Genomic DNA, 24,825 nt, shown 5'->3' on the forward strand with positions numbered 1-24,825 from the left:
GCTGTGCCTGTTCAATATCCTCAGGCCAGAAGCTGTGCAAGTCAGCTGAATTTTAAGCTTGAGTAATTCTAGGCTGATTAAACAACTTGGCTCCAGACAGTCCAGGGTTTTTTCCTCCAAAATGCAAGGATGTAGCCCAAACCATAAGAAGTCTCTTCAAAGATTGCCTGGCACAATGCCTGTGCTTGTACCACTGGCTTGAAGTGCAAGCAAAAATTCCACGACAGAAAGAAGAAGCTGTGATGCCAAAGTGATCAGTTAGTGCAAACAGCAACACCACAGGGCTTCTTTTGTGCAAATATCGGGGCTTTGCATTTTTATTAACATTTTTTTTTCTCCTCACGAGGTTTTACAGCCATTTAAAGTTTATAATCTACAGAAATTGAAACAGAACACAAACAAAAATATATCCTTAACAACTTTTGAAAGTCAAATATTAATTACCAGTTCTATTCTACCTGTAGCTGCAAGAGTCCAACCCCTCTTTTCCTTCCTGTAGGGACAAGCAAAAGCCAGTCATGGGGACAGCCACAGCCTGTTGTGCTGGGCTGTGGGGACTGGGCCTCCAGCCACTGTCACAGGGGGAGATTTGGCTGTACAGAGTCTCCATCTGGAATGACAGTGTCGTGGACAGACTCGGACACGTGTAACAAATCAGACACACAGGGATCTGTTGTGCAGTCAGATCTAAAGCTCGGCCTCCTTACTGGGTCCAGGGCCAAGACAGACGCCTGGTTATTTTCTGCAATGCTCTTTCCCTTCTGTTTAGCTGGTAGTCAAGAGGAGCAGGGTCTGGAGTGTGAGCCCTTTGGAGGGGGACTGAGACCTCCCCTCCTTGGTTGCTTTGCTGGTGCAGGGCTGGCAGGTGCTGCCTTCCCCAGGGAGGGGGCTGAGGACATACCTGGTGCATCGGTGGCTGGGCTCTACCTGGAACAGTCCATTAGCTGGGAGGGTAAAGGCAACGCTGCTGTGGGGGACAGGCTTGGTCACTTCTCATCCATCTCCATTTGGCACAGGAGAGCACAGGGCCAACGCAGTCGGGGACATGGGGGGGCTTTTCCCACAAGAACATGGACTCAGCTCACAGAGCGAAAGGTTTTGTGTCCCAACGGGTACCAACACCTACGTGGGAGCATGGGGGACATCCAGGAGCCGGGCACTGGGGCAGCCTGTCCTGCCTTGGGACGTGGCGTGACAACTCCAGCCATCAGCTTGGGAGGGGTCACTGGAGCCACTAACAAACAGACCTGAGCTGGCTGGGCATGGCTAATCCAGCAGCAAGGAGAAAGAACGAAACATTTCTGCCTTCAGTCACACGGGCCATGAAGGCTTTCCTCCTCCCATCCTTCTGTGCAGGTTCCCAGGCTGGGTGACCATCCAGCTGCTGCACAGCACTTGCCTCTGGCAGCCAGGCTGTCACTGAGGCAGGGCCATGTGCTGCCATGTGCTCAGTGCAGCAGGGAAGGCCAAGGAAGGGATACAAAATCTCCTTGTCCCCATGGCCATGGGAGGGATGCTGGTGCCCCAGCAGGCTGTGCCACGGGGTGCATGCAGTGCTCATGGCAGTGCTGGGCTGGCAGGGGCGTGAGTGCCTTGCTATGGCAGAGACAGAACTGTACAGCAGATACCCTGTTCCCCACCAAATTTCCAAATTGGGGAAATTCGTGACCACATCAGTGCCAGAGCAGATGTGGGGTCAAGCCCATGGTGCAGAAAGCAAACCTGCCTCTGGCTGGCCATCCTTTCAGCCTGCTGTGGATCGAGACCAGCACAGCACCTCTGGCTCCAGCCTTGTGTGAGCGCTTACCCCATAACGCTACTCAGAGGCGAAATCCAGCGAGGGGAGGAACCACCACGCCACACACACACAGGCAAAGCACAGGGCTGGGGCTGGAGAGGGGACTGGCCTGAAAACACCCAGAGGAGCCGTGGCAGGGAGGAAGCAGTACCCTGCTCCTCTGCTCTCGTCGCAGTTTGCTCAGAGCAGAGCAGGATCCAGGCACAGGGTCCAACGTTTGCGCAGGCAGCGAAGCCAAAGCAGAGCTGGTTGTCACCGTCACCAGGGAGGGAGGCCCGTGAGCTCCCGGCCTTGGAGCGAGCCAGTGCTGCACATGCAGGCGTGGGCAGGGAGCTGGGCAGCAAACAGGCACTCGTGGGGCACTGCAGGCTTCAGGCGAGGGGTGCCTGGTAGGAGTGAGCAGGCGGGAAGGAGTCCAGGAGAAAACTAGCCAAGGGGGAAGCCTGTGTCCACAGCCCTTGTCAGTCACTACCTCTTCCGTTGAGCAAATATACATAAAAACAATCCTTGAACACAAGAAGGGACATAAGACACGACTACTTTACAGAGAGGGCCTGGCACCTGCTGGGACCGGGCCACTGGAACATGATTGTACAGGAGCTGCAGGCAGCACCGTCCTGGGTTTGAGCTGGTCTCCCTTGGGGGCTGTGGTCTAGTCTGTGTCCCCCAGCAGGGAGCTGGAGTGTTTGCAGCTGGTGCCTTCTGCCTGCAGGCTACACGTCCGTGGAGAAGTAAAGTGTGTTGCGTTTGAGCTCGCTGAAGGAGATGGGAGGATGCTGCAGGTAGTAGAGAAGGACCTGGACCTGTAGAAGGTAAATGGGGGGTGTTACTACAGAAGGGGAAAGAGCTGCCACCTCCCAGCTTGTCCCACCCAGCAAGAAGTAACAAATCTACCCAGACAGGCCGGTGAACCCCTCCAGTACCCAGCTCTTACCTGGGCCATCACATCGTGGGACCAGATGTCAGAGGCCAAGGTGAGGTGCGCCTTGCTCTCCCCCTCTGAGGGTCTCAGAAGTGTCGGCCCAAAAACCGTGGCCAGATTGTGGAGAGACATTTTGTTGATAGGTTCCTTTTCAGCCACCCTGTGGGGTACAGGGAGAGAGGCAGCGTCAGCCCCTAACGATGGTCAGGAGTGGGGATCCATGGGGTGATGTGGACGCCGAGGGCCGTTCTCCCTTCTCCCAACAGCAGTGGGGCACCTCCAGCATTCCACTGCCCTCTGTAGCCCTCAGAAAACCCAGGTGCAGGGCAGGGAGCTCTGCCCCCTTCATGGCCTCTGCTGGAGCTGCTGGGCCTGGCCGGGAGCCCTGGGTGTGATGTGGCAGCAACCAAGCCCTGACTTCTGCACTGCGGAGCCTCCACCCTTCCCGAGCCCGCAGGGTATGGGGAGCCCTGCACCAGCCCCTGCCCCCTGCACCCACTCCCCTCGAGGCTCCCTGCCCCGACAGCCCTGTGGGAGCCCTGCCAGCGTGGAGGGAAGCAGGACCACAACATTGCCATGTTAGGAGGCAGCTGTGCTCCCCGGCACAGGCTGCTCGCTTGAGCCCCGGCCAGGGGAGCAGATGTGGGAACTGGCTGTGCCCGGTTCTCAGGATGGAAATGGATTTTTCCTTCTCCATCCCCCAGCATCAATCACTTTTTCTGTTTGGTTTTAGCCAAACCAGAGGAACAGAAAAAAAAACTTTCATGATGCAAGTAACATGAGCCATGAGCCCCAGCTCTGGCCAGGCTCTGTGCTCTGCTCTGCTGCCCTACCACAGCCCCATACCTTCTCTGGGTTTTGGGCCCCCAGGGACCCCCAGTCCCTGAGTTCCCAGGTTTGGATGCACCTCATCTGGGCCAAGAAAAGCCTGTAAAGCCTCAAACTGCTGCACTCACCCTGGGATAGCTGATTTGAGGTGTCACCTGCAGTTCTGGGACATTTCCACAGAGCTGAGTGTCCTTGGTTCTTGGCCACCCGCTGCTGACAGGTGACAGGGATTGCTGCATCTTGTTTTGCAAGGACTACTGCTGGACTGGTGGGAAGGGACACAGAGCTGTTTTCCAGCTAAGGGGGACACTGCAGAGCTCCCAATTGATTCCTGTCCTGTGCTGAGGCCAGCTGCTCCCTGCAGAGCTCATCCCAGCAGCTGCACAGCGGCAGCAGCAGCCAAGTGTTCCATGTTTGCAGAGGCCGTGTGCTCCCTGCAGAGCTGACCTGGATCACTGGCCAGGCACAGCCCAGACCCTGCTGGAACCACAGCTGGTGGTCCTGGGACACCAGAGGCTGCTCTGGAGGGGCAGGATGGCTCCAGGACCTCCCCAGCATCCTACAGGGCCCAAGGGGAGAAGATGTGGAAAGCCAACACTTATATCAGAGAATGATCTGAACAGGCTGAAGCCTGGGGAATGTGCCAGAGCCCAGAGAGACAGGGCAGGTGGGACAGACCTGGAGCTGTACCCTCTCAGCTGGTGCCCTGCTCTGCACCAGCACAGCACCCTCTGCCTCCAGTCTGGGATCAGCCTGGCGCCGGGCAGGCACCACAGGAATCAAACAGCAGCTCAAACTGTTCATGTCCCATCCCCTCAGCAAAGCAGTGAGACAGACCCGTCCTGCACCTCCCACCCGCCCCAGGCAACCCCTGAGCCATTACCTTTTCAAGTGCTCCAGCAGGAAGAGGAAGGTGATGAGGTTGGGGTCAGGCAGCGAGCGGAGAAGGTGCATCATGCAGTTCTCCTTGGCAGCAGGATCCGAGAGGGCTGGAGGCAAAGAGGGAGAGGGCTCAGGACAGGGTCTGCTGCAGCAGCAGGACCCACCACAGCCAGATACCTCCAGCAGCCACTGTGTGAGCACTGGGGAACAGCACCACCGGTCCTGAGCTGCCTGGAACCAGCAAAAACATCCAGGACCGAGTGGGCCCAGCTGGGAAGGACCCTTGGGAGTCTCCCATCCCAGAGCAAGCAATGCTAAACAGAGTTTGTGCATCAACCCCTTCCCATCCCCGAGCCCTTACCGATGCCCTCCATGAAGGCGGGGTAGAGCCTGTCAGTGAGCAGGGGCTCGGGCAGCTCACGGAAGTACAGCTTCAGCGTGCCAGCGATGGCATTGATGTCCATGTCACTCAGCATCACCAGGATGTCCTTGTTATCTGTCCACAGAGCACCCACATGTGACGCCTCCTGCCCTCCTGATGCCCTCTGGGTCTCCACCCTCTGTATCACTCCAGCTACCCAGACAGGCTGCCAGCTGCAGGGCAGGGACAGCGCTGCTGGGTTCACAGCCCCATCAGCCAGGCTGAGGCTGGGAAAAGCCCAGTGGTTCCCGCCTGGCTGGGCAACAGGACACACAACGATTTGCAAATCCATTTGCAACGTTTCCCTGACTCAGTGTCTCCCAGGAGCCAGCCAGCAGTGGCAGCAGCTCAGAGGCACAAACAGGCTGGGATCTCTGGGTGTTTTTGTCCCTCCTCACCCCCAGCCCCTTCCTGTGCAGAGCGGCAACATCTGGCACAAGTGCAGCGCAATAACCAAACCCGGGCTTGCAGGGGGCTGGGGGCATCTCAGAACACCAAGCTCCCCCAGGACACTCACTCGCATCAAAGACAGCTTTCAATGCCTGGATGTCAGTGGCCACTCCAGAGATCCTGTAGATGCCAACCTCCTCGATGCCCCTCTTCTCCACCTCCTCGACGCACTGGCGCACGATGTAAGGCACCTTGGAGCGCTCGCGCCTGGCTCGGGAAGCGCAGCCGTCAGCAGAGACTCCCAGGGGAACCCTGGCAGCCAGCCCAGCCCTGCCAACCCCATGCCCAGCCCTGCATGCAGGAGGGGAGGATGGGAATGGCAAAGGGAACAGGAAAATCCCCAGCAGAGAGCAAAGGCCAAGCTCCCCAGTGCTGGTGGCAGCAAGGGGACGCAGTGAAACCCCACACCCAGAGCAGCTCAGCCCCACAGCCCTGCATTTACTTTGTCACAACACTGATTTTCACCCCGAAGACACCAGTCTGCTTTTTGGACGGGGTCCTCTTCAGGCTCATGTCCCTGCTTGTGAACTTCATGGAGAACTCCACCTTGATCTGTGGGAGACAGGGGGTGAGTCCTGGCTGGCCTGAAGACAAGAAGGGGCTGCATTCACAGCCAGGGGCTGTGGGTCCCCCACCCCACTTACTCCGTTCATCTCAATCACATCCATGTGCCAGTTTTTCGTCTGCACGGCCTGTGGGTCCAGCTGTGGGGAGAGATGGTCTGTGAGTTCTGTGGGGACACAGCCTCGTGCCAGCCCTGCTGTCATCCCAACCTGGTGGCCCCCAAAGCCCCTGATCTGCAGATGGTGTAGAGCACTGGATATGCTTTTCCTGGGCAACATGCTGCTCATGACCAGAGGATGGAGAGGTTCCCCTTTGGGGTCTGGGGTCCCTCTGGCTGTGCCCTGAAGCCAGGTGGGCTCAGCCCCCCTGTCCTGCCCTCTCCCCAGAGCCCCTGCAAGGGGAGTGTTTAACCCACACCCGAGAAGCAAGAAACTTCCAAGAAAGTAGGACTATTTCTGGCGGCAGATTGATGAAACAGAACTAGGGCAGCGTTTTCCATGCAGAAAAACAACATCTCCCCATAGCCAAAGCTATTTATAACCCCTGGGAATGACAGGCTCTGCTATTTCTGGCTTTGGGGCTAGCGGGGGACTCGGTGACACTGCCCCGGCACCCGGGTGCAGCGAGAGGTGCTGGCATTCCCAAGGCCCTGGCACGTGCTGTGGTGGGTTCCAGGCCCCAGGGCTGTGCAGAGGTGGGTGCAGCCGCCTTTTGGGGCTTTTTGGTCCCCAGCTGGTGGTATTGATCTGGCCCCATTGATCCCTGTAATGCACAGGGCGGGCAGCCCAGCCCTAATGTCCCCTTGGGGAAGGGGATGGGATACGGGAGCTGGTGGGGGCTCCCAGGGCTGGGGACATGCAGCTGCCAGGCCACACTTGCACCAGGCACGTGGGGTCACTCTGCAAGGACACAGGAGCCTCCTGCAGCTGCTGTGTCAGGAGATGCAAGTGTAAAGATGTCCAGAGCTGCTGCTCCAGCCACGGAGCTGCTGTTCCCCTGCCCACAAAGTCACTGCATGTCATGATGGGGGGGACACTGTGGGGTCCCTCATGTCCCTTCTTGCACACCAAGGCCCCACAGTCCCAACAACAGGCTCGAGCTGCCCTGGTTCTTGGCACAGACCCAGCACAGTGGCACTGCCAAATGCCACAGCAGCCCTGTGAGCCCAAGCAGCTCCTCAGCCATGAGAAAACCGTGGTCCCCAGCAAGGCAGAAATGCTGCTGTCTCCAGCATGGCCCAGGAATGGCTCCTGACACAGAGCCCTCCCTGGTGCTCCAGCCCAGCACATGGAAGAGCCCAGAGAGTGCCACGCTGCTCCCTCTGTGCCAGCCCTGCGGCTGCTGGAGAACAGGAGGAGGAGGAGGAGGAAAAAAGCTGCAGCTGCCCTGGGCTCCCATGGGACCCTGCAGCAGGTCTGGACACTGGGATCACGAGACTGCAGCCAGACCACAGCCAAGCCCAGTCCTGCTGCTCCAGCTCCTCTGTGCTCCCCCACAGGACTGCATCCCCACGGCACTGCCACGAAGCCACCACAGCCAACACCACTGTCCCAGGCACTTTCACCCTTTTCCCCACACATCCCTGTCCCACTCATGGCAGTGAAGCCCCTCCATCCCCCAGCCAGGTCAGGAGCCTGTCTGCTCTGCAACACAATTTTAACTGCAGCCACCATGCATGCCTTCCCCTTCCCCTCCCCTCAGGTCCCTCTGGCTCCGATGGCCCTGGCAGCTCACATCTGGAAGGGCTTTAGCAGAGCTCTGAAGAAAGCTTTTATTAAAGCCAGGTTGGCTGCTGCCAGTGCTGCAGACCTTACCCTGAGCACGTCACTCCCCTGCAGCCCCTTCCCCCTGCATGGGCACAACCATCCCACAACAGCCAGCAGGGCCCAAATTTGGACTAGTTCTGCTGGCCCCATGGGCCTGAGCCCTCCTGCAGCTAGGGCAGGTCCCTGTGCAGTGCTGTGGCTTGGCCCTGGTGCTCTCTAACCCTCCTGCAGCAGCAGCAGCACATGATGCTGCCACTCCTCAGTTTAAGCAAAGCCACATCCAACACTTCATCTCCAGGTGTGGGAGGATGGATGGGACATCCACCCACAGAACCAGCTCCTGCCCACACAGGCAAACACCCTGTCCCAGGTCCCAGGTCCCAGCACCATCTCCTTGTCCTCTGAAGGGAGCTGCCTTGCTCCAGCAGGATGCAGGGACATCCCAGGTCAATGGGGATCTCCTGGGCTAGGAGCCCTGGCAACAGCCTTCGAGCCAGCATTGTGCAGGATGAGATGTCAGCTCCTCTTTGGAAGATCAGATGGCTTCAAACACCTCTCTGTGCCTGGGGAAACATCCCAGCCAGGCCACCAGCACGTCTCCAGGCTGCTCCCTCCTGCATCTCAGGGACTCTCAGCCATGGTGGTATCCATGCCCAGGTCAGCATTCACTGTGGTGCTGCTCTCATCCATGGTGAGGTGAAACACCCTCTGTTTGCTGCCACAGGGATGTGCCATCATCCTGGGTTCCAAATTATCCACAGCTCTTTATTTGTAGGACAAGGCCCAGGTTGTGGAGGAACAGGCAATGAGAATCCTGGCAGTCCTGCAGCATTTTGTGTGTTCTGGAGAGGTCCTGTTGGTGCTGACCCTCCCCTCCTACTGCTTGTCTTGTCCATGGGACAGCTCCAGACTTGAGGTGATGAGGCCACATCCTGGAATTTTGTCCTCAAGACACGTCCAGGTCGTGGCACTGTGACAGATCCAGGCAGGGCTGGGTGCACAGAGCTCCAAGGTGAGGAGCTGGTAGGGCTCCAAATCCTCAGGGTGGTTCCCCAGGGCCCCAAACACCGGGATGCTGTGGTGGGGCAGGGACTGTCAGGCTGGGCATGTCCCCTCCTCACATCTCAGGCCCATGAGGTCACCCCACCTCAGCCTTGGGTGAAGCAACTGGGAGCAAACCAGTGACTCAGTCTTTGAGGTCATCTCTGCCAAGGCCCTGGGGAGCAGGATTCCAGAGGAGCTGCTGCAGCCAGCGTTGCTTCCCCTCAGTGTGGCACCCACAGATTCCCCAGCCTGGCCTCCCGTGGCTGCCCTGGCAAGCAGATCCCTCCCCAGACCTCCATGCCAGGGAACAGACAGTCCCTGAGCCCCCAGCACCGTGGGACAGGGCAGCCCCCACACCAGCAAACGCTGCCAGTGGCCAAGCACAGCCCCCCAAAAAGCAGCAATCCACAGCCCTGACAGAGAGTGACCCGAGGAGCAGCAGCAGCAGCAGCCACAACCCACCGGGACCCCGCACGAACCTGCCGGGGCCACATCCTGCCCTGCAGCCCCAGGGAAGCCAGCAGCCAGCACGGGCACGGGAAATGAAACCCTTTCATGCTGTGACCCAGCGACAGCCGCCGGGCAGCCTCCCCGGAGAGCCCTGCTGCCCCTTAATCCCCCGGGCTCGGCACAGAATCGAGGTTAATGCAGCTGCGTCACAGCCGCTGCCAAAGCGAGCCCCGACGGGCCAGGCAGCCCCTGCTCCCCGGGCAGGGGGACTCCACCGAGGGAAACCCACAGAGTCCCCCGTGGGGCTTTTGGGACAGCCTGCGAGGGTGCTGTCCCCCTCCTCTGTCACCTCTGTCGCACATCCCCGCGCTCGGTGTTCCCACAAAGACGGGCAGCACTGGCTGATGTGGCTGCGACACAGCTGCGAGCTGGGAAAGCCTGGATCGACCCGGCTTGCAAGAGGGGGGTGCAGGCACCGGGTGCTGTGGCACCCCGGGAAGCCGGCCCCAGCCAGCCCAGGAGCATCGCTGCCCCCTGGGCAAGCTCCAGGGCCGGGCAGGGGCTCCCTGCCCTGCCTCTGCAGGAACCCCCGGTGCAAACAGCTCAGCCTCCCGGAGCCTGCCAGAACACAGAGGGAGAGGGAAGGAGCAAAACAAACACCTCACAGGCTGCCAAGTGCATCTAAGAGCTCCCAAAGCACCCAAACATCTCCCTGCTCCGCGCACAGACCCCGCCGCGCTCATCTTCCACACAAACAACACAGCCCCGCATATCAGCGCCCCCCACCCCGCAAAACCAGCGGTCACCACGCAGAGCAGAGCCCAGCGGAGCCATCCCAGAGCCCAGCAGTGTCCCCCGCAGCCGCCCCCCGCACCCGGAGCACCTTCTGCCGGAGCAGTTTGCTGCGCACCCTGCCCCAGAGCCGGGCGCCCGTGTTCGGGGCTCGCTTCCCCTCGGGCTCCTCCACGCCGCGCTCGCCCCCGGGGCCGGGGCCGCCCTCCGGCTGCACCAACACCTCCGTCATCGCGACCACCGCTTCGGCTCCGGGCAGGCGACACGAGGGTGCCCGCGGCTGGGTTAGCGCGGCATCCGCATCCCTCCTGCCGGCGGCGAGAGGTCAGCGCGGGCCGGCGAGGGGAGCCCCGCTGGGGCGGCGGGGCGGCGAGCGGCCGGGGCTCATCTTCAGGGTGTGAGCCAGGCTGGCGAGGCAACCCCAAAAACCTCCCTCCCCCTGCGAGGAAGTGACTCAAAGGCAGCCCCCCCCCTCCCCGGCGGCCCCCACGCGTTTAACCCTCGCCCTGCCGCCCGCCGCCGCTCGGGAGCGCTGGGGGAGCTGCCCGGGCTCCCCGCCGCCGTTATCCCGCCGCCGTTATCCGCTCTTGTTATTCCCTCTGCCGTTATCCGCTGTTGTTATCCCTCTGCCGTTATCCGCCTCGCAGCGCCAGCGGCAGCCGCGGCCCCCGAGGCACCGCCGCTGGCGGCTGCAGCATTCCCGGCTCCCCGCAGGAGCCAGGCTGGCTCTCCTGCGCTTGCTGAGAGCAGGAGGCTTTTGGGGTCTGTTGTCACGCCTAGGGACAGCTGGGTACCCCCATGTCCCCTCTGTGTACCCTGGCCCTTGTCAGCCCCACTGCCAGGGGGCAGGGAAGCCCTGGAAGTGTCCCTGCCTGCTGAGGGACATGCTGAGGTGCAGGCTTGGGGGGACTTGACTGCCCCCCAGTGCACCCCTCAGCAGCCCCTGGAGTCCCCATGGGTCACTATGGTTCCCTGCAGGTCAGGGGTGCTCCAACATCACAAATCTCCCCCGCCAGACACTCTGCCGGCCCAGGGAAGTGGACAGACAGACAGGCAGACAGGCAGCTATTCCCTGAGGGTACAGCAGGCACCGTGCCCATGACAACACAGGCACTGCTTCAACAGCCAAATCTCCCCAGGCATCAAATGGGCTGAGGAAGGGGGTCCTGAGAACTCCTTCATGCACCCACTGCCTGTCTCCTGCAGGGCCTGGGGGCCACATCCAGCCTCTGTCCTCCGCAATGTGGGCACAAGTACCGCCTGCTGTGCCCACCACAACATCTGTCTGCCGTCCTGGCACAGCAGCACACACCCCTGCCAGCACCCAGCACACACAGCCCAGCTGCTGGGAGCAACTGGGACAGCTCAGAGCAGGGCTGATCCCTGCAGTGCAGGGGACACAGGACCCTCATGGGGACACAAGACAAACAGGGCAGCCCTATCCCGACCACGGCACATTCCAGCTTTAGGAAATGGGGTTAATAACAACCAGGAGTCACACCTTTCCACTGTGCAGCCAGTGCTGCTCTGTGGAACCAGCAGCAGCTCATGATGAGCCCAGGGACCAGGCGGGGTGAGGAACATCCAGGGCAGCATCTCTGCCTGAATGGCTCAGGGAGAAGGCAGGGGGGCAGCTCTGGGGCTTGACTACAGCCCACAGCCCCAGCAGCAGCACTGCCCATCCTGCTCACAGCTGTCCTGCCCTGTCACCAAGCCCACCCCTGGGGCAGAGGCTGAGCTGTGGCTCTGGGTGACAGGCAGGACAGCCCCGACCCTGACACTCTTCCACCCATCCAGATCCTCCTCGGGATAAGCAGCCCCAGGGCCTTCTCTCTTTCCTGCTCTTCCCCCACAACTCTTGCACAGCGGGTACGGGCTGTGCTGTCCCTGTCCCGACCCCCGCATCTCCCAGCATGACTCATGTTTGTTGATCCAGGCTATTTCCGAGAGCGCAGCTGGACTGATCCCCGCGGGACACCGAGCCCCTTCCCTGCCCTGGCCTTCCCACTTGGCCCAATGCCAGCCCCACAGCACTGCTTCCTGGGGGAGAGGGCAACAGAGGGGTGATTTCAGGTATGGACAAGCCACTGGTGAAGCTGAGCCCCCACCTCCCACCCTGTGTCCCCTCCAGTGCTGTTTCCCCACAGCATCCCCTTCCCTGCAGCATTTCCCTGCTGCTCTCTGCTCCCCTGGGACCTGCCCTCAGTTGCTTTCCCACGGAGCAGGCAGCCACGAGGGGCCCTTTGAAGTGGCCCTGGGTGCAGGGCCGTGTCCCAGGCGTGACCCTGTCCCCAGCACAGACAGGAAGGCAGCCAGGCTGGGCTGCCCACCAGGAAAACACAGACACACCCCCAGCCCAAACTGTGTTCCCCTGCCCTGGATTTCCCTGCAGCCTGGTCAAGGTGGCTGCAGGGGGACTGTGAGGTCTGGGGGTTGCCTGCCCCCCACTCCATCCTCCTGGTCCTGCTCACCTGGGAGCATCTCAGGGCAGCCCAGGCCTCCATGCTCCCTGCCTAGCAACCACCAATCAGAGGCAGCTCAGCCATCGCCTGGGAAACCCCCGTTGCCATAACAGCAGCTGATGGAGGCACAGGGAAGGCAGATGGTGGCAGAAGGGGACACAGGAGGGACGGGGGGCTGCACATGCAGAGCCCTCCCTAGGGCAGATGCCAACCCCTCCCTGCAGCACCCGGGGGCCACAGCACGGAGAGCAGCAGAAAGGAAACGCTTCCAGCCCAGCTGGGGCTGGATGCACCTCTGCAGGGATGGTCTGGCTTTGCCACTACCACAAAGGCCCCTCTCACTTTGTCCCACCTTCTCCTGCAGCCACTGTGCCCCAGGACCATCACCCCCCATGCTTGATGCCCACCCACCTCACTGCCTTCAACCCCACAACTGCTGTACCCCGCTCCCAAAAGCAGAGCTGCCCACCCCAGGCATTACCCCAGCACAACCCTCCCAGCCCAGGTGCCAGGCCCTAAGGAGTCCTCCTTCAGGTGAGAGGATGCCCAAGAGCTCCTGTGCATACCTGGATCTGCCCCTTGCCCATGATCTTGTCCACGATTTCGTTGTTGTCCTTGTTGAGCTTGGTCTTGTCATAGCACTTCTCATAGCAGAGGATGCGCAGGGACTGGGAGCCCTCCAGCTCGATCTCAAACTCCTGGGGTGTGGAGGGAGGGTGGCTCAACCCCAGCACCCCAGAGCAGCTCCAAAACTGGGGTTGAAGGGAAATGGGGAGCACAGCCCCTCCCTGCATGCCACCCTCCCTCACCTCATTCCACTGCGGCTCTGTGGTGTCCCGGAACACCCTGGTCTTGGCTTTGCTGACAAAGTAGCCAAAGGAGTCCACCTCCAGTGTGCAGTAGAGATCTGGGGGAGCAGACATGGCTCAGCACCCCAGGAACACCCTCACCATCTCCCAGGGGACCATGCTGGGCAGAGCAGGGCCCCGTGCTGGACCCCAACTCTTCCGAGCCACTGGCCCCTCCAAGCAGGGTGGGCACCCACACTTACTGGCTGACTGCTTGAAGCCCTTGGCAGAGTGGACGATGACGTGCAGGAACCCATAAAGCCCTGGGGACTCGTCATCTGTAGCAGGAGAGCAGAGGCTGTGTCAGGGCCTGGGGCTGGCCATCCCCAAGGCAGCCTTTGCCACAGCAAGCACAGTGCCTGTAGTGACCCCCAAATCCCCCAAGCCCCTGGAGGGACATCCCTAAGTCCTGTATCCGCCACTGACAGACATCCCAAGCTCTCCTGCTGCTGGACAGCCTTGGGGGAGGTTCCCAGTGGGGCTGGCTGGGTCTCACCCTGGGCACAATGTTCCTCCCCAGCCCATAGCGTGGGACAGAGAGAGCCCAAAAGCAGCCCCGCGCGGCAGCCGGGACTGCGCTGCCTGGGAGCCCGACGCTGCTCCAGCAGTGCCACCTGGTGGGAAGCTGTCCCCTGCACAGCAGAGTCCCCGCTCCGGCTCAGGGACCCCACAGCTCCTGGCCGGCACCATCCCGAGCAAAGCAGGACCCAGCAGCCACTCACCGTCCTTGTTGCTGGTGACTGGGATGTTGTGGACGGTGCGCAGCTTGAAGCAGGACCCTGTGAGCACCTGCAGCTCCACTGAGCTCAGGACAAAGGCCTGGAGGTCTGGGAGAGGACAGAAACTTCAGAGGGACACAGCCAGTGCTGGTCATAGACTGGAGAGCACCAGGCTGGGATTTTATAGGATTCTGGGGTGACCAAGAGCCCCAAGAGGGCCTCAGCAGCCCCAGACTTACCCTTTTTCTGCAGTCTCTGGATGGCCTCCCTCCACTCAGAGCGCTCGTAGTCAGAGGAGAGCAGGAAGAGGTAGCTCTGTAAGAGAGGGAGATGTGGCAGGCTGCCTGCAGCCAGGGCTGAGCCCGGTCCCAGCCCGCCCTCCTCACCTTCCCGTTGCGGTTGTGGATGCGGAAGGGAATGGCAGGGGAGTTGAGGAGCAGCCAGAATTCGTTCTCAAACATCTTCTTCTTGAGGCGCTCGATGGCACGGCTCTGCCCCTTGTTGGCTTTCTGCAGACGCGGAGCAGAGAGGACCTTTCAGAGGCGCCCCGTCCCCCAGCACCCATCCCTGATCCAGAGCAAGGCACCCACTCCAAGAGCAAGTCCCACACCCTTCTCTCACCTCCTTCTGCACCTCGCTCTTGATGGCTGAGATCTTCATCTTCATGTCCTCCAGCTCGTGGTCGGGGATGACGTGGACCTGCGGGCAGTGCTCCGACTCCTCCGGCGAGGGGAACACCAGGTCGGCCAGGGGCACGTACCACTTGCAGTCGTACTGCTGGTGCTTCCTGCAGCCAGGGCACGGGTGCTGACTGACACCTGATCCCCTCCCTGGCACATCCCCCAGCCCACTGAGGGACAGGGGGGGTGTGGCACAGCGCCCAGTGCCCTCCTTACCCCACTGCTGTCTTCTTCAGCTTGGCACAGAGCAGCACGTCGGTGAAGAGGAAGACGTGCCGCAGCTTCCGCGAGCCCTCCGACAGCTCCACCAGGAAGCCATCCTTGACAAGCTGCCGGGTCTGTGGGCCAGAGGGGCTGCCGTGAGAGCAGGCAGGGAGCAAAGGCCAGAAATCCATGGGGAAAGGCCGACAATCCTGTCCCTCGCTGTGGCTCAGCCACCGGGAGCACAGGGAGGTCCATGTCCTCTATGCTTAATAAAACACCACCAGCAAGGACCAGGTAGAGCCCTAACCTTGTACCTGGAACTGTATCTGGAGGAGCCTCTCCAACCAACTCCTACCCAGGCACTAAGGAGCTCTACAGGGCTGATTCACCAGCCAGGGGCTGGCAGAGGGCTCAGCCCTCACCCTGTGCCCAGGCACTGCCCACCCCACAGGCTCACCTCGCCCTTGGGGGTGGTGACCGCTGTCCTCTGGGGGTCGATGTCCTCATTGATGCTGGAGAGGAAGTTCTGGGAGATGCGCAGGGCGTCCTGGAGCAGCGGGTAGTCAGGGTGGTCAGCTGGGGTGTGCTTGAGGAGGTCCTGGAAGGAGACAGGCACAGGTGAGCAGCTTGAAAGCACCCAACCTGGAGACCCCTCATCAGCACTCCCCACAGCTGCAGATCCCCAGGAGCAGCAGAGACAGAGCCCACCACCACCCCTGTGGTCCTGGCGTCACACTCACGTGCAGGACGAGGGTGCTCCGTGTCACCCGGTCGATGGGTTTGTACAGCAGCGCTGAGGGGAGAGACAAAGTGTCAGCAGCCACCTGTGCCTGCAGCCCTGGCCCCTCTCCCACCTGTCACAGAGAGCACAGGGGCAAGGAGGGGAGCCTAGATGCCCAGAGAGCCCCCCTGGTCTGCACAAGCATCTGAGATCTGTCCTGCACAGCTGGACAATCGTGGCAGTGCCAGGAGCAGCGGGGAGCCAGCACTGCCACAGCCCCATGTCCTGCTGTGCTGGGGGCACCAGGAGCCACAAGTGGGGACAGGATGTCCCACCACACCTGCAGCACCTGGGACAGCCCTCAGGAGGGCAGGGCCTCCCCGGGAGGGCTGCACCCACACATGCTGTGCGGTGGCTGCGGAGCGGAAGAGCCGTTCCTCACCCTCGGCAGCTTTTTCAGTTTCCCTTTTTGCTCAGCTCTGAGTCCCGTCTCTCACCAAGCTCTGCCACCCCACGGACACCCTCTCCCCACCCCACGGACACCCTGTCCCCACCCCTCTGCACTGCCCCAGCCAGCCCTGGGTGCAAAGGGAGCCCAGGCTGCTCCAGCAGCAGCAAAACCCCCACCTACAGAGAACACCAAGGCTTCAGCCCCACACCCCTGCCCCCTGTCCCTGGCTGCAGCCCCTCTGACTGCCTGTGAGGCTCCACCCAGGGCGGAGCTGCCTCACACACACCCACACAACACGCACACGGGATACAGACAACCCCTTTCTCCTGCCACACACCCTCCCAGCAGGAAACAGCCCCAGAGGCTCTTCAGAGGCACATTTCAGTGGAAGCAGACAGACCCTTCTCCTCCTCCCCACCTCTTTGGGCAGGCAAAGGCACAGAGCCCACTCACAGTGCTGCTCCCCATGCCTGGCCACGTTCACGTCTCCCCAGGCTGCTTCCAGCCACGCTGATGCCTCTGGGGTTTCCCTTCACTTTGGAGCACTTCCCCAAACTGCCAGGGCCGAGAGCAGCCAGATTTTGGGCCATGGGAGAGGAGGGAAAGCTGAAACCTCCTCACCCTGGGCTGACTCGTGGGGGGCTCCCATCCCCGTGATCCCAGAGGGGGCTGCCCCATGGCCCCCAGTCCTGAGACAGGGTGAGCAGGGGGTCTCTGTTCAGGAGGTGATGATGCCAGGCTGAACCCTAACCAGAGGCTGCACCCCCACAGCTCCCTGCCAGAGGGTAAAACAAGAGCCCTGCTCCCTGTGACAGCCAGCCAGAACCCTGCTCTGGGACAGAGGTGACAGGCAGGGTGCTTTCCACCATCCTAGACCCACAGGAAGGATGGACCTCCTGCTGCCATCACTACAGGAACATGCAAAGCTCCGGGGAGCCCCTGGAGGGGTGGTCCCAGCACAAGAGAGGAACAAGGAGCTCCTTGTGCCCACAGTCCTGCCAGCCTGGGACCCACGGGCAGGGATGCCCGGTGCCTTTCCTCCCAGCCACGGAGAGCTGGACATTCCAGCCCCACGACGCTGGGGCAAATGGGGACCCCTCCCCATCACCATCCACACAGCACAGCCCGGCACGAGGGGGTCCCCCAGCCCAGGATCCCCCTGCCCACCCCAGCTCCCTCTGTCCCATCAGCGGCACGAGCCATGCCCGGAGGGGACAGCGAGCGCGTGGCTGCGTGTGCCGGAGCCAAGATGATTCAACCGAGCCTGGAACAAAGACGCTCCCAACTTCAGCCCGCAGAGCACGACGCAGCCTCCACCCCCCGGCACAGACCCCGCGGCACCGCTCCCCACCGGCCCCCCCAAAGCGGAGCCGCCCCCCTCGCCTCACCGTAGGTGCAGTTACAGCAGGGCCGGACAATGAGGAGGATTTCCATGGCAGCCCCGAGTCCGCGCAGCCATCGCAGCCGCTCGGCCCGGCTGCGGCACAGCTCCGGCCGCTCCGCGCGGCTCCCGGCACCGCCGCGGGCGGGGAGGAGCGCTGGGCAGGGGCTGGGGGGCTGCCGCACGCCCCCCGCATCCTAAAGAGCCGCGACCCCCCCCATCCCCGCCGGCTCCAGGCACACAAAGGGCTCGGCAATTCACCCGCGCGCACAAAAGGCTGCGTCCCCCTCCCCGCGCCCGCCGTACCCTCCATGGTGACGGACGTGTGGCTCTCCTTGGAGTCCTTGGGGCCCTTCACCTTCAGCTCCTAGGGAGGGAAAGGCCCATCAGCACAGCCCGTGGGGGCTGGGGTGGGGGGAAGGTCATGGCTCAAGGTCACGGGGTCCCCCCAACCCTTCCTGCACCCCCTGGCCCCAGCCTGGCTGTGCTGGAGGCCACACATGGGTGCTGGGTGAAGGAGTGTGGGTTCCTGCCTGGCTGGGAGCACCTCTGGCTGTGCCCAGCAGCTGGGACATGGTGGGGATGCCACCAAGCTGAACAGGACCAGGGGGCCCAGGCTGTAGCCATGGAGGTCCCCATTTCTGAAGGGGATCCAGGAACGGAGCTCCAGGCAGCAGGAGATGAGCCACAGGTGGCCAGCACTGCATGGGGTGGTGACAGCACAGGCTGAGCCCTACCTGAGCTTGCACAAGGTGGGGACAACCTCCTGCAGTGCCCAAAAGAGCACGGCCCTCCAGCAGAGCCCCCAGTGGCCCAGCCCTTGGGGACAGTCCCTGCAAGTCCCCAGGGCAGGGAGAGCATCTCCATGGGGCAGACATGGTCACTTCAGCCACAAGGACAGTGTTCTCTGCCCTGTGCAGGGACAGCCCGGGCACAGCCCTGTCCCACTGGCACAGCCCCATCCCAGCTTACCTCCGAGATCTTCTGGAACTGGTAGTTGCTCTGGCTGCACTTCTCTGCCGTCTCCAATGCGATTTTGTAGTTATCCACAAAGGCTTTGTAGACGCCCAGCTGGCTGGCCTGTGGGGAGTGGGGGTTAGCCAGGCACCAGCAGGCTGCTGAAGCCCCCCACAGCACCCAAGGGGTCAGGCAGCCCTTGAGGTGACACTGCCCAGAGTTGTCCCCTCCTAGCAGGACACTCAGCCAGCTGGGGGTCACATGCTTGGCTCCTGCTCAGGGCAGGATGGTGGAGGTCCTGCCCAGCCTGTGCTTCCATAAACCTCCAATATCCAGCAGAGAGATAACAAGTGCCTGGACAGCAGAAGCTGAAGCTACAGCCCTTCAACCTGGCCTCTCCTTCTCCTCTCCCCAGCACGGTCATGGCATCCATGGGCACAGCCCCTGGGGGCATCACAACTCCAAACTCATCACAACTCCAGCCCTTCTCCTCTTCCAAGTGGAGCAAGACCCAGGGAAGATGCATACCAGCTTCTGGAAGAGGTGGCCCATGGTGACATTGCTGTCCCACTGCTGCACCTTTGGGCACAGGCTGTCGTAGAACTCCTTGTGGATCTCATAGATATCCTGGATCTTGTAGAAAATGGTCTCGATCTGCTGGAGGGTGAGGACAGGCTGCGACGTGGTGGCCGTGGCCTTCAGTGGCTTCATGGGCTGCCAAAGAAGGGAGAGTTTGAGATGAGGGCTAAGAGGAGAACACTGGGGATGAGGAGGATCTGAGCTGGCAGCGAGGGCTGCCCAGGACAGATGGACCAAGGCTGGCAGCTGGACCAGGGGCACTCCGGGCTCGTGCATCCTTGGACTTCCCCGCAGCGGCGGTGACCCCGTGTTGTGCAACAGCGTCTCGCCATGAAGGTCAGCAAGTCCACAGGAGGAAGCAGGGCTATAAGTATGTCCCCAACAGGGACATGGGCAGCAGGGGAGGTGACATGGGGGTAGACTGAGCAAAGCTGGCCCTGGTGTGGCTTCTAGAGCTTTGCTCCCACTCAGGCTGATGTGGTTTGGGGAAGCCACCCAGGGAAAAATTCTCCATCCATCCATCCATCCATCCATCCATCCATCCATCCATCCCTGGAGGGGCTGTCCAGGCTGGGGGCTGTGCTCACCAACAAGAGGGCCTCCAGCTGGTTGATGTAGATCTCCTCGCTGGCCAGGAAACCGGAGAGCACCAACTTCCGCATCTCCAGGCCTTTGCCAGCATCCCGCTCGCCCTGCGGAACACAGCACAGAGCCTGGCTAAGCCAGCAAGTGGCACAGGAGGAGACCCCTCATCCCACCAGCTCACTCCTGGCATCCCCACATGGGCACAAGCCCCTGCCAGTGTCAGGGAAGCTCCGTGGCAAGGCGTGGGCATGTGCCCGACGGGCAGCAGAGCCCGTCTGGAGCCAGCTGGGAAAGCCACGAGCTGTGCTGGCTCCTGTCCCCTCCCTGCTCCGGGCTGGCCACGAGCCCGGTGCCGCTGGCAGCGCTCCAGGATGGCGCACGGCATGGCAGGACTCTCCCAGGGCAGAGTCCAGAGACGCCCAGTGAAATCATGCTTGGCCCTGGATGGGGCTCCCACGTGATGTGGCACCACCCTTTCCCTCGGCTGAGGTTTCCCTTGGGAAGTGCCACCCCAGCAGGCACTTCCCAGTGGCACCAGAGCATGTCCCAGCACCCAGGTCTGCTGCAGCACTGATGTTCCTATGCTGTGACCCTCATGGCAGGGAGATGGCTGGGCTGGGGGGGCTCTGGGACCCTCAGCGAGGCTCTGCCAGTACCCAGGCATGGACACCCCAGCCCCTGGACCATCCTTGGTCACACCTTGGCCTCTCCTCTTAAAAATCACAATTGAGGACCAGGCTTTGCCACCCAGACAGGGGCCAAGCAAAGCCATGGGGACATCACTCTGGGCCATTCAGGATGGTTTGGGGGGGACACTGGTCGTGTCTCACGTCTGTCCATGCCAGCCCTGGCTGTTGTGCCAGAGGAGGTGGCACAGCCATGGCTGAGGATCAGCATCCCTCTGCCCCACTCTAGTGTCCATCACCCAGCCCTGGGTGCTGCTGTGACAACAGAGTGCCCACCCTGCCAGACTGCCCCATTCAGGCTGGGCCACGGTGACAGAGCAGCAGGAGGGTGCGCAGGGGGGGCCACTTTTATTCACTAGGAGCTCGTGGGCTCTTTGCCACAGATTAGTCATGGGCTCTTCCTGCTTCCCCAGCCTGGGCCCTGCGCAGGAGCTCAGCAGATAAGGGGCCCACCCACGCTCAGGGCCCACGCACCCCACGGGGACAATGTCAACCGGACCCCCATGACCCAGAGCAGTGACTCTTAGTCAGGGCCTTGTGGCTGCCCCATGCAGGAGACCCCAGGGAGAGCAGGGCCAGAGCCCTCTTCCAGCACCCAGGCACCCTGGCATGAGGGTGGGCATGAGAAGGATACTGAGCTGCACCTGCCAGCACAGGGGTCTCTCCTGGGCCACCCCCAGCTCTCTTTTGGGACTGTTTAGGTGTTTCTGGTGGCCGAGTGAGGGAATCAGCCAATAGCTGAGCAGTGGTCAGAGTGTAAAACGAGCCCCTTCCTGAGCATCCGGTGCCGGCTCCGCTGAGCCCCGCAGCCCCCACCCCGCAGCACGTGTGGCTCTACTCCCCCTTGGAAGGACAGCTGGGTGGCCACTGCACTCTGAGCCCTCCACACTTGGAGCCTGGCACAGCCCTGCCCCGTGCCCCTGGCACAGGCAGGGCTGGGGGGTGTGGTGGGGCCGCAGTGATGCTCCCGCTGCTCCCAGCTCTGCCCCCTGGCAGCACCCACCGCATCGCCCCAGGAGCTGTTCCAACACCCGGGCATCACCAGCACCAGCGAGATGCCCCTTGTCCCCACACCCACTGCCCAGCACGGGAGCAGGGTCCCCCCGCTGCCCACCTTGTCGCCGGCCGAAAACGGAGACACGGGGCTGGTGGGGGTTCCTGGCTCAGAGTCATCTTCATCCTCCAGCACTTTATCCAGGTACCCTATGGCCTCCTCTTCCTCCTCCATGGCCGGCCGGGCAGCGGGGCGCAGAGGGGACCCCACAAGGCTCCAGGCAAGGGGCTCAGGCGGCCGAGCTGTCCCAGGCTGACTCAGCTCTGGATGCCGGCCACCAGCGCGGGATGAAAGGAGCCATTATGGGATCCCCGGTGCCGCTCCAGCCTGACCCAGCTCCGGCCTCCCAGTCCCCGCCGGCCCGGGCGCTCCCGGCGCGGCTGCTGAGCGGCGGCGGCGGCTCCGGGCTGGGCAGCGCTGCGAGCGCAGGGCCAGCCCCGCTCCCGGCCGGCTCCGCTCGGCCCCGGGGCCGCGGGCGCTGCAGGGGCCGCTGCCCGAGCCCCAGCCCCAGCCGGCCCCGCCGCTCCGCCCTGCGCGCTCTACAGGAAATGCTCTCGGCCACGGAGGTGGGGCTGCTCCGCCGCCGCAGCCCGCCCGTGGTCGAGGCTGGGGCGAGCGGCTGCCGCCTTCCCCGGCCGGCTTTGCGAGGTGTGCCCGGCGGGGTGTGCGGGGAGGGGTGCCCTGTCAGGCCCCCCGCGCTGCCCCCCGGCAGTGGGAGAGCATCCCTTGTGTTGCGGCCCTCTGGACCCCCGTGTCCCGTGGGAAGGCACAGCTGGACCGTGGGGATTGCCACCAGCGAGAAGTGACCTTGGAGGGGGGCAGCATCACCAGGTGCCACACGGGGACCCGGCTGTGCACCCCCAGAAGGTACCAGAGCTCTCCGTGCCCCAGAGGGGACTTGGGGCAGTGTCACAGAGCCGAGCCGTGTGTGCTCACACAGAGCTGCCGCACATCCCGCAGGGACCGGCTGGCACCGCAGCGCTGAGCCCCGGGGCAGCGGGACACGGGGACAGCGGCACTGCTGCGGTGCTTGTGAGGGACACTGAGGGCCTTGGCAAACAAGGCAAGAGCGGGCTGGAGGAGGGGACACTGATGCAAGAGCTGCTTCAGCAGTTTCCCTCGGGCTCTTCAGAAGCAAAAGGGGAACCAGTGGCTGCATGTTCTCTGCCCACAGGAGCCATCTCTTCTCCCTGCACCCATCTGAGCCTGCAACAAACTCCTGATGTGAGATGTGGGCAGGGACACAGAGACTTTCCAGAGCCCATGTCCAGCCCTGTGTCCATGCCACAGCTCAGCCTTTGCACCACAACCCTGCCCAACATGGCCAGGTCCCCAGAGTGGGGAATGGTCCCGGTCCAGGGGAATGCTGCCCACAGTGCCAAACCCAGCAGCACCCAAGCAGGGGCTGGGACATTAACTCCACACCATGACCACATCCCACAGTGGGATGGGGAGGGTTAAAATGTGTCTGCACGCAACAGTCACAGGCCCCAGACATGATTACATCTGCCCCAGGAGCCTGCGAGATGAGATGCCCCACCAGAAACCTCCTCAAACCAGCCCTCTCAAAGGCAGTGCCACCAGTCCTGCCTCACTGGAGGAGAGCAGTGGGCTGAACCTGGCACCCTGTGCCACCAGCCACACACAAGAACAAGCCTGTGCCCCTCGGCAGGGCTGGACACACTGTGCTGGTATTGGAGGGAGCTCTGCCAAGCCCCAGCACAAGCAGCTCCAGATAAAGAGAGGGAGGCAGAGCTGGCACCAGGCTCCAACACTTCCCAATCCTGTTTGTCACAACCAAGTCATCGTCCCTTCCTGTGCCCAGACCCAGCATGCCCCACCAGCCCTCAGGGACACCCCTCTGCCAGCATCTCCCCCCAGAGCCACCCTCTGCTGTCCCTGCTGACCTCGGGGTCAGACCCCAGCGCTCACAGCCCCAGCACCGAGTGTCAGGGCTGTGTCAGGTCTAAGGGCTGTGCTGGGGGGGACAGGGAGCCCGAAGCCCGAGTGGTTTAGAGACAGCCCCGGGAGGCGGTGGCAGAGGCCAGCGCCCTGCTCTCCCTCCCCAGGGGCGCTGGGCGCTGGGACGACAATGCTGCACAGGGCGACCCTGGGGAGGAAGCCACACCTCTCCCTCTTCTGCCTCAGCATCCGGGTCAGGAGCTTAACTCTTGCCATGACAAAAATAAAACTTCACTTTTTCCAGCCCGGGCAGCGGCAGCGCCGGGGGATCTCAACCCTAACCCTAACCCTAACCCTAGGCAGGAAAAGCAGGCCTGGCCTAGGGCTGCTCGCAAGGAAAAAGCCGTGGAGGCAGGCATCTTGTGGCAGTTTTGCGCTCCCCTTGGGATGCCTTTCGCAGCTGCAGTGTGCCTGGAGCTGGGGGCTTTGTGGTTTCCGAGATGCTAACCCTAGGCGTAACCCTAACCCTAACCCTAACCCTAACCCTAGGCAGGAAAAGCAGGCCTGGCCTAGGGCTGCTCGCAAGGAAAAAGCCGTGGAGGCAGGCATCTTGTGGCAGTTTTGCGCTCCCCTTGGGATGCCTTTCGCAGCTGCAGTGTGCCTGGAGCTGGGGGCTTTGTGGTTTCCGAGATGCTAACCCTAGGCGTAACCCTAACCCTAACCCTAACCCTAACCCTAGGCAGGAAAAGCAGGCCTGGCCTAGGGCTGCTCGCAAGGAAAAAGCCGTGAAGGCAGGCATCTTGTGGCAGTTTTGCGCTCCCCTTGGGATGCCTTTCGCAGCTGCAGTATGCCTGGAGCTGGGGGCTTTGTGGTTTCCGAGATGCTAACCCTAGGCGTAACCCTAACCCTAACCCTAACCCTAGGCAGGAAAAGCAGGCCTGGCCTAGGGCTGCTCGCAAGGAAAAAGCCATGGAGGCAGGCATCTTGTGGCAGTTTTGCGCTCCCCTTGGGATGCCTTTCGCAGCTGCAGTGTGCCTGGAGCTGGGGGCTTTGTGGTTTCCGAGATGATAACCCTAGGCGTAACCCTAACCATAACCCTAACCCTAACCCTAGGCAGGAAAAGCAGGCCTGGCCTAGGGCTGCTCGCAAGGAAAAAGCCGTGGAGGCAGGCATCTTGTGGCAGTTTTGCGCTCCCCTTGGGATGCCTTTCGCAGCTGCAGTGTGCCTGGAGCTGGGGGCTTTGTGGTTTCCGAGATGCTAACCCTAGGCGTAACCCTAACCCTAACCCTAACCCTAACCCTAGGAAGGAAAAGCAGGCCTGGCCTAGGGCTGCTTGCAAGGAAAAAGCCGTGGAGGCAGGCATCTTGTGGCAGTTTTGCGCTCCCCTTGGGATGCCTTTCGCAGCTGCAGTGTGCCTGGAGCTAGGGGCTTTGTGGTTTCCGAGATGCTAACCCTAGGCGTAACCCTAACCCTAACCCTAACCCTAGGCAGGAAAAGCAGGCCTGGCCTAGGGCTGCTCGCAAGGAAAAAGCCGTGGAGGCAGGCATCTTGTGGCAGTTTTGCGCTCCCCTTGGGATGCCTTTCGCAGCTGCAGTGTGCCTGGAGCTGGGGGCTTTGTGGTTTCCGAGATGCTAACCCTAGGCGTAACCCTAACCCTAACCCTAACCCTAACCCTAGGC

The 24,825-nt window shown here is 62.0% G+C and overlaps 1 protein-coding gene across 2 annotated transcripts; it reads right to left on the reverse strand.

Annotated features, from left to right (window-relative positions):
• Nucleotides 1-294: 294 nt before the first annotated feature.
• ABR (ABR activator of RhoGEF and GTPase) lies at nucleotides 295-21,755 on the reverse strand. 2 transcript variants are annotated; one of them, XM_084218869.1, is made up of 22 exons: nucleotides 21,305-21,755; nucleotides 19,507-19,611; nucleotides 18,869-19,054; nucleotides 18,356-18,463; nucleotides 17,690-17,750; nucleotides 15,571-15,623; nucleotides 15,288-15,428; nucleotides 14,843-14,964; nucleotides 14,568-14,733; nucleotides 14,333-14,455; nucleotides 14,186-14,261; nucleotides 13,950-14,054; nucleotides 13,431-13,505; nucleotides 13,189-13,286; nucleotides 12,946-13,077; nucleotides 5,946-6,005; nucleotides 5,744-5,853; nucleotides 5,369-5,508; nucleotides 4,792-4,926; nucleotides 4,432-4,537; nucleotides 2,733-2,880; nucleotides 295-2,601 (listed from the first exon to the last, which is right to left on the reverse strand). In XM_084218869.1, the coding sequence occupies exons 1-22, from the start codon at nucleotides 21,416-21,418 to the stop codon at nucleotides 2,512-2,514; spliced, it is 2,454 nt and encodes an 817-aa protein (XP_084074995.1). In that variant the 5' UTR covers nucleotides 21,419-21,755; the 3' UTR covers nucleotides 295-2,511. The 2 variants fall into 2 exon arrangements, with proteins under 2 accessions (XP_084074995.1, XP_084074996.1); XM_084218870.1 differs by lacking the exons at nucleotides 12,946-13,077; nucleotides 13,189-13,286; nucleotides 13,431-13,505; ... (10 more) ...; nucleotides 19,507-19,611; nucleotides 21,305-21,755 and adding an exon at nucleotides 10,009-10,322.
• Between the last annotated feature and the right edge of the window lie 3,070 nt (nucleotides 21,756-24,825).

This window comes from Fringilla coelebs (genome assembly GCF_963513975.1).
Source record: "Fringilla coelebs genome assembly, chromosome: 20".
Classification (NCBI taxonomy): Eukaryota; Metazoa; Chordata; class Aves; order Passeriformes; family Fringillidae; genus Fringilla; species Fringilla coelebs.